Source organism: Desmodus rotundus, chromosome 11 (genome assembly GCF_022682495.2).
Source record: "Desmodus rotundus isolate HL8 chromosome 11, HLdesRot8A.1, whole genome shotgun sequence".
NCBI lineage: Eukaryota > Metazoa > Chordata > Mammalia > Chiroptera > Phyllostomidae > Desmodus > Desmodus rotundus.
Genome location: NC_071397.1, coordinates 98,449,644 through 98,464,695, shown reverse-complemented (window position 1 = coordinate 98,464,695; position 15,052 = coordinate 98,449,644). Strand labels below are relative to the sequence as shown.

At 48.2% G+C, this 15,052-nt stretch overlaps 2 protein-coding genes across 3 annotated transcripts in view; one reads left to right on the top strand and one right to left on the bottom strand.

Moving 5' to 3' along the window:
• Positions 1-457, top strand: part of PLG (plasminogen) — a 38,417-nt gene extending 37,960 nt beyond the window's left edge. Inside the window, exon 19 of the mRNA XM_024552236.3 lies at positions 43-457. Within this exon, the coding sequence (XP_024408004.2) occupies positions 43-204 (162 nt within the window). The 3' untranslated portion in view covers positions 205-457. The remainder of the gene's footprint in view (positions 1-42) is intronic.
• Positions 458-1,015: 558 nt separating this feature from the next.
• Positions 1,016-15,052, bottom strand: part of SLC22A3 (solute carrier family 22 member 3) — a 74,287-nt gene continuing 60,250 nt past the window's right edge. Inside the window, exons 6-11 of one of the 2 annotated variants that reach the window (XM_024552013.4) lie at positions 14,686-14,783; positions 14,352-14,566; positions 8,579-8,687; positions 7,707-7,819; positions 5,667-5,766; positions 1,016-2,389 (exon numbers count right to left, since the gene is read on the bottom strand). In XM_024552013.4, the coding sequence (XP_024407781.2) occupies positions 2,329-2,389; positions 5,667-5,766; positions 7,707-7,819; positions 8,579-8,687; positions 14,352-14,566; positions 14,686-14,783 (696 nt within the window). In that variant the 3' untranslated portion in view covers positions 1,016-2,328. The remainder of the gene's footprint in view (positions 2,390-5,666; positions 5,767-7,706; positions 7,820-8,578; positions 8,688-14,351; positions 14,567-14,685; positions 14,784-15,052) is intronic. The other variant, XR_008425531.2, reaches the window with a different exon arrangement.

Genomic DNA, 15,052 nt, shown 5'->3' with positions numbered 1-15,052 from the left:
TGGCGGTTTAATCCTCACATGGCCTTTCCCTCCCTCTTACAGGGTGACAGCGGGGGGCCTCTGGTCTGCTTCGAGAAGGACAGATACATTTTACAAGGAGTCACTTCTTGGGGCCTTGGCTGTGCACGCCCCAATAGGCCTGGGGTCTACGTTCGTGTCTCCAGGTTTGTCAGATGGATTGAAGGAGTAATGAGAACCAATTAACTGGATGGGAGACAGAGGGGACCATCGGTGGATCAGAGGCTGGAACGTGGGTAGGGAATTTAGCATGCTCAGAAAACTAATTGACAGTAGTCAAACCGAGTCACTGCACTTAGCTCCCATCGGCTGCCAAACCTCAACATGTGTTAGTATTGTGGATCAATGTATCCTGTCCACGGACTGCTGGGCTCTGCGACAATGAGGCAACAGACGTAGAGATGACATATGTTGAAAATAAACTCGGTATTTACTTTGATTTGATTTTGTGATTTTCATTGTTTTCATGTTCTTTGTTTATCCAACCTATCTTAACTAGTGTAGCAGTTTCGGACACGTGATCTTGCTCCTTCTCATAAGGAATAGCTGCATATAAGGCGAGAAGCCTGCTCGGCCACACGAAAGTCCTCACAGGTCACCCACGTGTTTATTACCTCGTCGGTGAAAGACAGCTTGACACATATCTTTGGGGTCTTTATTTCTGACACTGAGATGAATGTTTTCAAACCTGCAACATGTACGGGGAGTCATGAGAACAAATTCTGTTCTTGGCAGTGAAACCTGTCCCTGACGGTCTGACTCGAGCCCAGCCCTGGGGACCGAGGACAGGGAGTTGTATATCGTGAAGCAAGCCGGGCGATGGAAGGGCACACACGAGACCAGCTGAGGGTCTGAAGGTCATCTGAGTCACGTGTGAGTCTAGGGAAGGTGCCGGGGGCCTGCAGAGGAACAACAGATGTATGTGCAAGGCGCACACTGACCCACGTGTTTTATAGTGCCACGTGGTCAAAAGGAAGAGAAGGGGCAAACGCTGATGTTTCTTGACAATTTAAACTTTTTATTGTTCTCAGAACCGCAAAACACAGTGCAAAGGTGACAGTCGTCCTGCAGCAAAGAGAAACACAAAGAAAGCCGACAGTGGAGGGCGAGGGCAGCGACGTCCCCCACAGAGCCGCGTCTGCTCCGGCAGGAGACAGAGCTCACATGCTCCTTCCGACGTGCTTTGGGCACGAGAGGGCTTAGTTTGCAGTCAGCACACAATAGGGGGATTTTCCCGCCATTGGCAAGACTTCCCTCGGGTGCCCAGGAGGCCGGTCTACACAGAGTAAGTCGTTAAAAAAATTCTGCATAAGGTGGGTACTGAATCTGAAAGCATACCAAGCAAGACATATGAAGCAGAACCTCAGAAAAAGACAGCGTGTGTGTGTATTTAAGCTCCACATTTCAAAAGTCTCAGTAACAAAAAAAGAAATATCAAATCCCTTATTAGCATCTATACAGGCACTTACAAAGTTTCTGCTAATTCTTCTAAGCATGGATATAATTGGCCTTTCTTTTAAATTAAAATGTAAGCTACTTCCTGAAACAAGTGAAAAGTGTCAAGGAGGAGGGAGAACTGTCCGTGTTTTTCACTCTTGACCGTGGGCACCGTCAGGGAACTGAACTCACACATGTAAGATAAATAGCCCTTTATGGTTAAAATCCTACAACCCGTGAAATCATTCACAACTGATGGGTTTTGTTCAGTAAAGAACACATGGCTCCCGGGGTCCACCCACGAGGACCAAAACCACCCCCCGGCATCTCGGACCCAACCTGGTTTCATAGCAATCAGTTCCTCGGGTGGGACAGCTGATTTGTGCTTATTTGTGGAACGAGGCCTGAACGCATCTGCAGCCTGGATGCTACTCGGGCTCCTGGAGGCTCCAGGCGAGAAGGGAAAGCGAAGGCTCAGTCCCGTCTGTCCCAGTGTCTTCCCTGGTGAATTGCCGTGTCTTTATCGCCGCGGGAGCCTTCTGACCACTCACTCCTTTGGTCAGCTTTGGGGACTCCAGTTCCGCACACTTTTCCTGTGTTCCTGATGGAGCTGTCGGGGGAATTGGGAGGGGGTTTTTTGTCTCTCTGTAACTGGTGGGTCAGAGGCACTGTTCCAAGGTCAGAAAAAAGCTTCTTCTCCAACATCATATGAAAAATATGCTGGATAGCGTGAATGTCTTTGTGAAGTGTTAAAAAACAGCTGGAGCTGCACCGTGTCACGCAGCTGGAGTAGACACATGCGTCTCTGCAAGGCACTCGGGGTCCTTGGGGGTCGGCCCGAGGGGCTTCTCCCTTTCGTCTTTGGCAGGGGCCTCAAAGGTGAGAGCTGGAAACTGGGGTTTTCTTTTTCCTGCCACATTTATAGGAATGTGGACTAACAAAACAAAGGAGAAAAGAGAAAGTCCTCATTAAAGATTAAACCACATGCTGGGAGAAAGTATTCTCATTACTTACTCAATAGTGTATTTGGTTTGGACCAACACCCAGGCGGGACTTCACATGGAAAACCTGCCCAGAGGCAACCCAACCCCTGGGCCCAGGCTCCGTGCTCACCGGCTCTCAGACCCCAGGACGGGGTGAATGAGCCGCAGGAAGTTCTGCTGAGTCGCGGAGGGTTTGGAAATGAATTGATAATGTCAACAACAAACAGCACCAATGATATAATGACTAAGTGCACTTTTAGAAGGAAAATGCTCCCAGGTTTGGTGCAAAATAGTTTTTTTTTTTCCAGAGTTAACATCTATGGAATACAATTAAAGTGCTTAACTTATAAAACTGTAAATCATGCTTTTACCAGATTTTTTTCAAGGGTAGGGATAGTTAGGCATAATTAACAATTTATCCGACTTTTTTAATGACAAAAGGTTACAAACAGGAAAAGTTACAAACGGTTTGTGTGACTTGAATTCCGATTGGTGTAAATCTCCCTGTTCCTCTGTCGCTGGGAGGCTGATTCTCCTGCACACCATTCACACACCCGCCCGTCTCCAAAGCCCCTCCCCTCCTGGCATTTCACTCTGATTTCAGTGGCTCACGCGGTAGGGGAGTCCTGACCTCAAATCACCCCGTGCCCTCCACTTCTCCCCGAGGAGTTTGAGAAGCTGACCCCCGACTGGTTTGGGGATCAGGCCTGCGTGTACCGCAGAAGGAGCCACGCTGTAGCCCCGGCCCCGAGATGGGATGCGGCGGAATCGGCACCCAGACTGGGGTGGAGTCCAGAAGCCCTAACAACATGAGGTGCAGCCCCGAACTCCTGACCTCTGACCCTGCAATCCTGGCCAGGACGCTCTCCCGGGTCACAGCCCTGAGACACATCAGCCCACGGGAAGTTAGCCTGCCTGTCTGAATATCTCGTTGTATGACGGTCTTATTTCTGTTCTCGCCATTCCCCATGGCCTCATTTAAGCTTCTTGAATGTTCTCCTTCCTCTTGACCTGCTAGTAGCACTTCTGGGATTGGGGAGGCAGGACTGGACACCCCCACCCTGACCTGGCCCCAGACCCTGATTCCAACCAAGAAACTGTCTATGATGATAGAATCAGCCCAGCTGGGTTTCTGCTTTATGAATGAAGCAAGACCTGCCCGTGGCCTAACACGCAAGGGGGCTTCACAGCATTTTAACACCTTTTAAATTTCTTTTCCTAATTTTAGTTTACAAAATGCCAGGGCTTAAGGACACTCTCCCACCTTACCCCAGACTTCTGGTAGCATCGTTCGAGGGTGAAATGTAAGCAGAGCTTTGGGTGCGGAATAAGCCAAGTCCCCAGCACTTCTGAAGAAGCATAAGAATCTCTTTGGGTTACTTCGCGGGACAAACGTCCACCTGTCCCCTTATTGGGCCAGTCCTGCTAGGTGTCAGCCGCTGGGATAGGGGCTGGTGGTTCAGTTCCGAGCAAGCCTTTCTTAGGAACGTTCTGGGATGGTTAATCAATCTTATATTTCAAAATAGCATCAAGAAACAGGACCATGAAATCACTGTACACGTTTTAAAGGTCCGGTAAAACACCCGTGAGACCCTTAGCAAGGGTGGTCTCCCTCTGTGGAGGGGGAGGGTACTGCATTAAGAGAGGGCATGAAGGGAGAAATTTCCAGTCCTACCACAGGGATACTCGCTACCGAAGAAATTCATAATCAAGTAGAAAACAGCATGAAATTTTAAAAACTACACAAAACCACGGAGTCACACCTGAGCACCAGAGAGCATCCACCCCAGTCCTAGCAGGTAAAGTTGTGAACTGTGAGCGTAGATATCCCAGTACATAAAAGAGTGAGGACGAGAACTCCTCTTGCCCCAAATCACTGTGCTTTAGATAAAATGACATTTGTGAAACCATCGATCACACAGGCACCTACAAAAGTGTACCTACTCTCTTCCCAGCGCACAAGTGAAGAAACACAGTGAAGTTACTAACGTTTCAGTCTTTTCATAAATATTTTGATACATTTGTTTAAAATTTGGAGAGCCATACCCTTAATTTCCAGGTCATTATTTAGAAAAAGAGTCATTTTTATTTTTGAAATGAACGGTTCAGTTACTTTTAAAAATTACACCGATAATACAAGACAAGGGGTTGTAATTTTTTTAAAAAACCAACATGGAAGTCTATAGAGTATCACAAGGATGCCTGGCCTTCTGCTCCCTCCCCCTACCTGCTTCTATCCCCACTGAGTCTGTAATTTTATTTTAGATGTTTTCTTGTACATCCTCATATTCATAACCTCTCTTCCTGGCTTTTTATTATGAAAGATTTCAAACCTAGAAAATTAGAGCTGGTGTAATGTGAATTTTTGTTAGTATAACAAAAATATATTTCATCTTTATATATTGGTTACATATTAACTTTCCCTGCACACCATTTAGACACACGTCTCCAAAAGTCAATCTCTTTCTCTCTCATTCTCTCAGTTGCTCTTTAAAAAGTTGACTTATTTTTATTTTTTATTTTCCAATTACAGTTTACATTCAATGTTATTTTGTATTCATTTTAAGTGTAGAGCAGAGTGTTTAGACAATGATATACTTTACAAAGTGTTCCCCCGATATTTCCAGTCCCCTTCCTTCTTTTTATCAGTCTATCGATCTCTATCACCATCACCTGTCTGTCTGTCTGTCTGTCTGTCTACCTCTATTGACTATCTTCTCATCTAGCTACAGAGAGAAATTTCTACTGGTTTTATTTTTTAACAAATACTGTAACATGTTTTTCAGTGCCTTTTCACTTTGTAATCTAATCTTGAAAATCTTCCCATTTCATTCCCTATAGACACATCTTAAATCTTTTACTCTCTGTATAGTAATCCATATTGTAAATATATTAGTTTTTACAATTATTTGCTTACTGATGTACATTTAACTTATTTCTACTTTGTCAAATCATCCATCCCTTTTCTTTAGGTGGCTTCTGAGTTTTAAAACCTTAGTTGGAAATGTTTCTCTCTTCATAACCACCTTTAAAAAATAACACACATTCACTTACAGCTTTTCCCTTTTACACTAACCTCTTACAGCTACTTTGAATTTTTGCTCAGGACGAAAGCCAGGAATTTAATATTCTACCCCCCCACAGGCATTTAATTGTCTCAATTCCATCCCTTCCCCAGTGGTTTGAAATGCTGCTTTTATTTAGGAGGCGCTACATTTCATACGGTACCTGCCAAGTTTCTCTACATCATCCACTGTCTCTGGCAAGGCAATGCCCTTGGTTTCAGGTAACAGCATCACGAGGCCACCGCAGACCGATGCCAGGACACCTATGGAACAGGGAAGGCATCACCACTGGGAACACACGGCCGGCCCTTGTCCCTCCGTTCGCTCCAGAAGCAGCCTGCTCACCAGACTCAGCAGCCCCCGGTGACCCCGCCAGCTCTGCAGCTTTCCTCTGCCGCCGTTTCTTCACCTTCCTCAAACCCTGGGCAGTCCCAGCGCCCCTGGGCTCTCGGCAGACATCCATCTGTGCACCCACTGAACAATTATCTACTGAGCGCCTACTAAGTGCTTAACACTCAGAGACGTCCTCCTCTCCTACTTCCTGGGAGTACAGAAGCCACCAGAGAGGCATCCCCTCCATGTCCTTTCGCTAACACTAGAGTGTCACTGCTTCCTCTCCCACCCCTTCATCCCTCTGCCACTGCCACGGGAGGACTTGTCCCTTCCGCCACAGTCGGCCTCTGGGAGGCTTTTATGGGCCCCTCACTGTAGTGATTAATCCTCTCCCCAGCACCTTAGCCCATTGGTGGAGGCACCAAAACATACTCCAATCTTTCCTCTTTCAGGACCCTCCTATCAACCCCACGTCCCTATTTACCATCCTCCCTTGTTCTGTTCTTCAGAGTCGAAGCTCCTGAAACCCTGACCTCTACTATTTTCTGCTCATCTTATCTTTGTGGCGTGCTTGTGAATATTTACCAACCAGCTCTCCAGAAAGGAAAGCCCTGATTCGTAGCATCTGCCCATTGCCATGGTGTAAATATCTCCCCTCAACCGACATTTCCAATTACTGCTGTGACATCACTGATGAGGTCGTAGGAAGAGAGGTGCAGTAGCACATTGTTCTATAGAACTTCCACCATAAAGATGTAAAAACAAATAACCTCAGGCACACAGATGACAGTACGTGTAAACGAATTAGGAATTGATGAGGTTTGAGTCTGTGTTACCTGCTTCTAGTATATTTTATATGCCTTCATTCTTAATCACGGCTGTGTTTGACACCTGGCTCTCTCTGCGAGGGCAGGGCCCACATTTAGCACCGGTGCTCCGCTCAGGGGCACCTGCTGCAGGCCAGGCCACCACTCCATCTTGGTTGAACTCTGCCTTTTCGTGCTGGCTACAGAGCCAATGATGGGCTTGAGGATCAGATCCCAGGACATCATTTGAAATGTTCTTTTACTGATTTCACTGGTGTCAACCGGTTAGAAGCTGGCTTTCCCATCCCTAGCACCGTTAGGATTTTGCATTACATGCAGTGTGTCCTCATGGACTTAGTGTTTCCCTTGTCATTTGAACTGGTGAGCAGTGGGTGGAAAAGGAAGTAGAGGCAGAGGAAAGTTCGCTGTGGTAGGGCCAACCTATATCCTTTCTTGCTGAGGAGGGGGTGGGAGGTGAGGTCAGGCAGAAAGGTGGAACAGCACGTGAGAAGCGCCGGACTGATTTACCTTAAGGTCCCTCGCAACGCTACGATCCTACCCCTTCAGGGGTTCTAGGAAGATCGGAGGGAGGAAGGAGGGGTAAAGCTAGGGGGTGGGGAGGAGGCTGCGTTAGATGTGCCAGGGGTCCGTGTTCTCCGCTTTCAGCATTGCGTGTTCAGCATCAGAGCAAATGAAGATATGATGCCGATAGATACAGAACATTTAATAACATAATTCGATTTTAGGCTTCTTTTCAACCGACTAAAGGTCTACTTTGGTCTCATGAAAATCTTTGGCATTTAATGATTCCCAATGTCAAAAAAGAGTTGTGAAGCATTGAACTCAGGACCTAAACAATGAAAGCTAAACTGAACACTGGCCGTCACAGCCCTTTCATGTAGAGTCAATTTAAACCCTTTAGAGTGTCCCAATTCAGTGTAGTCAGATTGGCTCCTCAAAACTGAAACGGCTGCCAGAAAAATAGTAAGCGCCTATCACTAACACAAAGCCCGACAACGCAGAGAACGTGGACGAGCACACGGAGGAATCGAAGGAGCGCTTACCGAAGATGATAAGAGGCAATTCCAGCCAGATGGCCGCCAGTCGGAAGAGCAGAAACGGGGCTATGATTCCCCCGAAGTCGCACAAACCTGAGCAGAGCGAAACTCCAAAGTTTCTGTAGAGAAAAAATGGTTTTAAATGAAAAAAAATTTGAATAACTTTGAGACATGCAAAATATTCAGACATGAAAGCGACAAAGAAACTGTAACGGTGTTTCCCATTTCTATGGTTTTGAACTTAGAAAACGATCACTCTGTCATCCCCTAAGCAGACCATGTACATTCGGCACCATGGTTCCACATGTGGGTAAGTGCCGTGTCCCCTGTCCCTTGAGGCTGGTGAGGAGGGAAGCTGTGCTGGGCGGAAGCATTCTCACCATCTAGCCACCTTGGTGACACTCACGAGCTGCCTTGGCACCCAGCTGGACCGGGCCATGAACAAACCTCGGGGAAAGCTGGCTAATGTGCTCTAGGGCCGGCACACGGTTGCTTTCTGTCCTGCGGTAACTGGCTGCTCCCTGCGACAAGATGTGGCATGGGGTGCAGACAGAGGCGGTGCCTTCAGACAGGTGACGCCCACAAAGAGAGATTTAACCACATCTAAGCATGTGTGCACGGCGCAGGTTTTCTGATTCCAAGTCTGGTGCCTTTTCGCAGAACCACGGCTGCGTATGATGAGACAGGCAGGCAGGAGAAGTACTCTATCACAGAATGTGGGCGCCCGCAAGGCGGAGCATGGCTGCAACTCAAAGTACGTTGTGTTTAAGGCTGGGTTCAGCCACGTTAATCTGTCATCAAGCTAAGGAAACTATTTCATGGTTTTTAAGTCAATTCAAAACACTTGGAAGAAACCATAACACGCATGTTGGAATTACCGTAACGTTGTTGGGTACAATTCCGAATTCACCAAATAAACGATTTCGAAGGCTATGGTTATCCCCAGCCTCCCCAAGGTAGCCACCGTGGTCCTCAGCCATGCTTTTCCTGAAACACAGAGAGTTTGGGAGGCAAGAGTGAGGGCTGTGCTTTCGGTACAGTTTCATAGAACAATGCGAGGCATGTGCTTGGTGTTCTCTCAGCCCTTAGTCTTCGCTAATTTTAAGCACAAATGATTGAAACCTCTACCATTGTAGCCAAATTTCAACAGCAATAACCACTACCAGGGTGATGGCTCAGGTTTCCGGGTGCTGACTGCATTTCTGTGCAAGGTAAGATTTCAGCGATTGTACTCCAGACCCATCTGTTGGGCAGCGACCACACCGAAATAAGCCGTGTCTGCACCGCACCGCCCAGTCTGAGCCAGGCCTTCCTAAGAGCCTGGCCACGCCGGCCTTTGGTCTGGAGGATAGCCTTCACTGTGTCCTTGAAAAGCATCGGCACCGTCTGGTGCCCGTTTGGTCTTTCTGGTCACAGCCCTTACTGATGACACCAAGAGCCGTGGCCGACAGACCGGGAATGATCCGACACACAGCTGCCTTTGGTTTCTAGAGAGCGGCAAGGCTTGGAGGACTGGGCTTTTGGGAGGGGGCATCTCTGCCGTGCCTCATCGCTATGTTGGTCACCCATTGCCTTCCTCACATCATCCCCAGTCTTGCCACTTTCCCCGAGGAATTACCCAGAAGAGCCAGCTTCTTAAGTACTAGTTGACTCATTTGTTTACAGATAAACTGATTTAGCGCTCCTCTGGTTGTGTGGAGAAACTCTCCAGCGAGAGGTGCCAAACGTTCTTATTAAATACCTTCCTTCTTTTGTGTTTTAAGGGAAGGAGGAGCCATTCTTGTCCTAACAGGCCAGCGCCCCGGGGTCCTTGAGCAAGCAGCGTCTGGCTCCCTCTCCGGGGGCCTTGGTATGAGCAGGGGCAGCTTGTGCTCGCCATGCCTGACTCCCAGCTTTGAAAGCGCAACCTTTCCCTTCTACAGTCAATACTTATTTGTGCTCACTCCACACTAAACAGTCCTTCTGTCTTCTGGAATGACTGCACTTCCCTGAACTCATAATTTTCTTCAGTAGAAAAGTAGGAGTGGATGAGGAGGATAAAAGAAGAGAATTAAATTCAGTAGATCAATGCATGTTCTCTCTAAAGGAGAGTCAACCAATAAAAAAAGCTAGAGGCCACTATGAAAGCCAGTTGTCTAGGAGGGCACGCAGAGACAAAGGTGGCGCAGGAACGCAGGCCACTGAGGGGAGGCCCCACTTCCTTGGGTTTAGACTGCAGGCTGGCCGAGGCGGCCTGGTGTACTGATGTTTTTCCTGGGTCAGGTCACCTGAAGTGCTCTGGTAACAGTCCCACCAGGGCGTGGGCACAGCAGAGCTGGGCTGGTGCACTGGGCTGCCTCCTGCTCTGGCACCCAACAGTCCAGTCGTCAACATGGGTTTCCTTTAGGCTCCATTTTTTTTATGAAAGCCAGGGAGAGGGACGAGGAAATGCATCCTCCGCTTCCCGGCATGAGAGGGTGGTCCGTTGCCAGGTGCTGGGAAACGGAATGTGGGAGCCGGAGCCCTGCTCCCCCGCACCCTGCCTGGCCAGGCAACCCCCACTGCTCTCAGGCTGTGAGGAAGAAGGCCGCCTGCTAACTTGGAGATAACTTCCTCACCCCAGGGAGGTCCTTACACTACAGGCTTCTCTACTGAATCAAGATCGCTCTGGCAGCCCTGTTGGCAACTTCAGTGACAAACTAAGTTTACAGCTGAGGCTAGATCAGTTTGCTGGGAAGAACCGGACAAAACTCAAATTAAAGTGTACACACACACACACACACACACACACCCCATAAAAAACATCCAGTGAATTCAGAAAATCGTTCAGAAAATGCTGTCCTGTTCACGCCCTGGCAGAGACAGCGTCAGTCCTAGGTGGCAAAGCTTAAAGTGAAAGACCCTCAACTCATGCCAAGCTGCAGAGAACAGCATTGCACCGCCCCTACACAGCCACAGACATTGTGTGGAGATGTGTGACAGATGGCCCGAGGGTACTGCACTGTCTCTCAGAAGAACGAAGCAAAAACAACTTATTAGAAAGTGTCATTGATGTGTGAATGGTATACAAACTCTCTCGATCACCCCAGTGATGTGCTGACTTTATGGTGGAGTGACGACAGACATCTTGTGATGATAATGACCAAAAACCCACGAGACAATTTAAAAATGAGTATTGAAGCTGAAACCGCCTTCCATAGAGTCTGCAGACTCAGAGAAAGAGGGCCCCTCGGAACGGGGGTTTGGTCAAGCTTCTAGGGATTACTGGGAATAATAGCTCAATTTTTGAAGAAAAAATGCAGGATTTTAAATAAACCCAATTTTGCATCTCCTCTGAATGTACCATCTGTTCTGAGTTCTGAAATAAAATTTAGTGAAAATTCCTAGTAGAGATATGTGAATTGAGATACATGAACTTACTTTTCACTTAAAGAGAAATAAAAGTACAAGACACACTTGCCCAAACTGCCAGGTTCGGAGCCACCTACAGAAACCCACATTAAAGATGGCAGATGGGGGGGCATAAAGAAAGCTCTGTGTGTTTCAGACTTCAGAGCTCAGAAATGTGGTCTAAAGCAGTGAGTCTTGGATGAGGATACATACAGCCAGAAAACTCTTTCTTTTTCCACATTCTCATACTTCAGACCCTGAGAAGCCGTGTGTAGTGGAGGGAAAGCCAGTTAAACTGCTTTCTGGAGATCATTTTAGAGCTGATTTGTCTAAAAGGCCAACCAGCATTCTCCAGGTGGTAATGTCAGGAGTGACTGAGGGGAAAGGCTTCCTGACATTAATTGAAAAGCCCCAGCAGGGAGTCCGCAAGCTCTTTGAGTGGATCTAAGGACCAGCAGCTCCAGGGAGGGCCATGTCAGCAGCTGGCACTCACACGGAGCATTCGGGATTCGAAACTCGCTCTTGTCAATCACAGCCAACACGTGACTACAGAAACAGCTGAATCCACAGACTGTTATGTAAAATGTGTCCAAAATAGGAGTCGTTACTGTACGTTGCCCGTGCATAATGTGCACCCATGTTCTTCACCCAAACTTTCAGGAAAAGATCTTTCATTTTAATTTTTTTAATTTGGTTATTTATTTATTTATATTTAGAAACAAAATCCATTATCATATTCCAGGCTACAATTTTGCATATGGGTATTGTTATTGCTGTCTAGAGTTGCACTTTTCATGCAAACCCATAAGTAAAAGACTTAAACACATTTATATAGATACGGAATTAGTGCTACCCATGTACAATATACATCCTTATTTTTCCCTAAAAAATTTGGACAAAAAAGTGCACATTATACATGGCAAATTACGGTAATTTTCGACATTACTAAGAACAGTTCTAAAGCTTAAAATGAGAAATTACATCAACAAAATAAAACTGATCCGACTAGACAAATACCTCCCATTTTCTAATACATGAAAGTGTTCTCTACACAACGGCTTGAACCCTGCCCGCCCAGTGACGTCCACAGTGGCTTGGACGTCTGGCCTTGCCTGCTTCCCGGGGTCCCACGGAAGGCCACACCCATTGCAGCCGCCCCAAGCTGACAGGCCGGACTACCTCAGTCGCCTTTCTCCCCACTTCCCTAGCTTCTCATGCAGTGAATACTCAGTTCTTACTGCACAGGTGATGGGAACAGAGGACCGTGCCTTAGGGAACCCCACTTTTAAATTAAACCCCAGAGCATGTGCTATGAAAGTAAAATGGAATAAAAAGAGGGGTCTCCTACATTCCTGATATGTCCCCCTTCCACTCACCCTGCACTTAACCCCCGAGGATAGGAATTACATCTATCTTGTTCACCTTCGACCCCTAATCCTGGCTTAGTGGCCACGATGAATATGTACAAATAGACATGCTTTGGCCACTATCTCTTACACAGATTCCCCAGCTCTTAGAATGTGTTAATACCCCAGTGCAGTGGGCTGAATACCGTCCCTCTAGAACATGACCTTATTTGGAAATAGGGTCTCTGCAGATGTGATGGTTAAGACAGAGACGCAGAGAGGTCATGTGGAGGCAGAGACTGGACTGAGGCCAGCAATGCTGGTGACCTCCAGGAGCTGGGGGCAAGGCCTGGAGGGATCCTCCCCTGGAGCCTGCAGAGAGAGCGTGGCCCTGTGACACACCGGGGCCCAGGCTCCCAGACTGCAAGAGAATAGACTCCTGTGGGTTCAAGCCACCCAGACTGTGGGACTTCATTACTGCAACCCCAGGGAACTAACACGCTCCGGGAGACAGAGAAATGTGGCTCGTCTGTGCCACTGACCACCAGCCATTCAACAACACACGGGACTTTCCACCTTTCCCCTTCCGTTCTAAAGACAGGCAGTCCTGTAATTCTATTTCAGTAGGGTCTACCCGATGTCTGGGGACTTCATAGACTCATCTATAGATACCTGACTGTTTTGTCTTCCACATATCGTCAAATCTTTCCTGGTCCTCGGAGGACTCTCAACAAAACAAACAAACAAAAAAGCAAGCAAACAGCCTGCGCTGACACAAGGGCTCCCAGAGGACCCGGCTCTCCCGCTGTGCCCACCTCATCCCCCGCCCCGCACCCAGAAATGATGAACCTGCCATGGTTCACACATTCCCGGGGAGTCTGAAGGCTCCCTGCGTCCCACACCCACTGTGTGTGGTGGCAGATGCCATCCCGGTGTGCTTGCTGTGTGTTTGGAGACACCTGCCACCTCCGTACCAGCCATCAATTCCCAAAAAATCTATCCAGGAAATGTCTCAGAAACCCCCCTGTCCTATCCCAGCCTGACTGCCACTCCCTTAGTCTGTGCTCTCAGCATCTCCCCTCGTGGTCATCGTCCAGCCTGCCGCAGCTACAGAGGGCCACCCCTCATGGTCATCATCCAGCCTGCTGCAGCTACAGATGGCCACCCCTTCCCCATCTCCTCCTGAAGCTCACAAGACCGTAAGCAAGCTCCCGGCATGGTCTGGTCACCACCAGTGACAGATGACCCCTCTGCTCCTCACCTGGATAACAGTGACCACCAAGAACACCTGGTTCTGACCCCTCAGAGGTGACCCCTGCTCCCGGGAACTACACTGCACTTTGGAGAAGTCGTTGGCACACCAGCGCCTCCCTGTCCCTTCTTCCACGTCCCTAACCCAACCCTCCAGGAAGCTTTCCCGACTTCCCCCGGATGAATCACTCCTCACACCTCTTTACTCGGATTTTTCCACTATTTCTAAATCTTGTAACTACTTCTGCTATTTTCTTCATCACACTGAGCTGGGAGAGTGTTGCAATGTCTTGATCTCCTACGAGGTTGGGAACCTGTTGGAGTCGAGAGCTGTGTGTTTGCCCTCTGTAACCTCTGTGTTCGTGTGGGGCCTGTGACATGGCCGATGCTCAGGAAGTGCCTTGAGCCCGGTCACGCTATCGCCTCGAGCTAGATTTCAATCACACCCACACGTGAACCTGGAAAGAGAGAAAACGAAGAGTCTGCAGAACCAATCTCTTACGCTCAGTCTTTCCGGGAACTAAGCGGAAAACCAAGTGGCGCACCACGGAAGTGTCCCCAGCACCCGCATTGTGATGCAATGGCATATTTCCTAAGGACGAGCGTTTCCCCGATGCTGCATTATGTTCAGTGTAAGATTTCTTTTCAAGTTCTCAGCCGCCACACCGAGTCGGGAGACAATTACCCTCGGGTAGGAAGGCCGTGACCAGGCAGGCCACGCCCGCCGTGATGTTGCCCGCTGCAAAGGGGAGGCGCCGCCCAATGCGCTCGATGGTCAGAAGGATCAGAAGGGCTCCCGGCAGCTCCACGACTCCGGAGATAAAGAAGTCGATGTAGAGGTTGCCTCCCACGATGCCCAGGCGCATGACCAGCCCTTGGTACACCACCGCACTGGTGAACCTGCAGCGACATCGAGAGACAGTGGCGAGCAAGTGAGAGATGATTTCAACCCGACTGGAAGGAAGGGGCACAGCGTAAATTTGACACAAGCTTTTGAATCCATCACAAGGCAAACTTACCAAGCAAACATAAGAATAAGTGTGCACTTCCTCATTTGGGGAGTTCTCACCAGATCTAAAAAGGATGGATTACTAACTTCCTCATCTGTAACAGTGATCTACACAAGAGAAGCAGATTTCAGTAGCGATATATGGCAAGAAACACCTGCATATTACAGAATCGTCATTGACCAGGTTCAAAGCTACCGAATCGATGACCTTACTGGACCCGGGACTTTCACTACGACTGACATTTTAAAACCGGAGGATGAAACGTTTGGTTCTCTAGCCTTTTTAACAGGTCAAGTTCACAAAGATGTGGTTGCTGCACTGAGAATCTCCTCTTAGGCTAATATCAGCAGTACCGCATGCTGAACTGCTTTGAGTA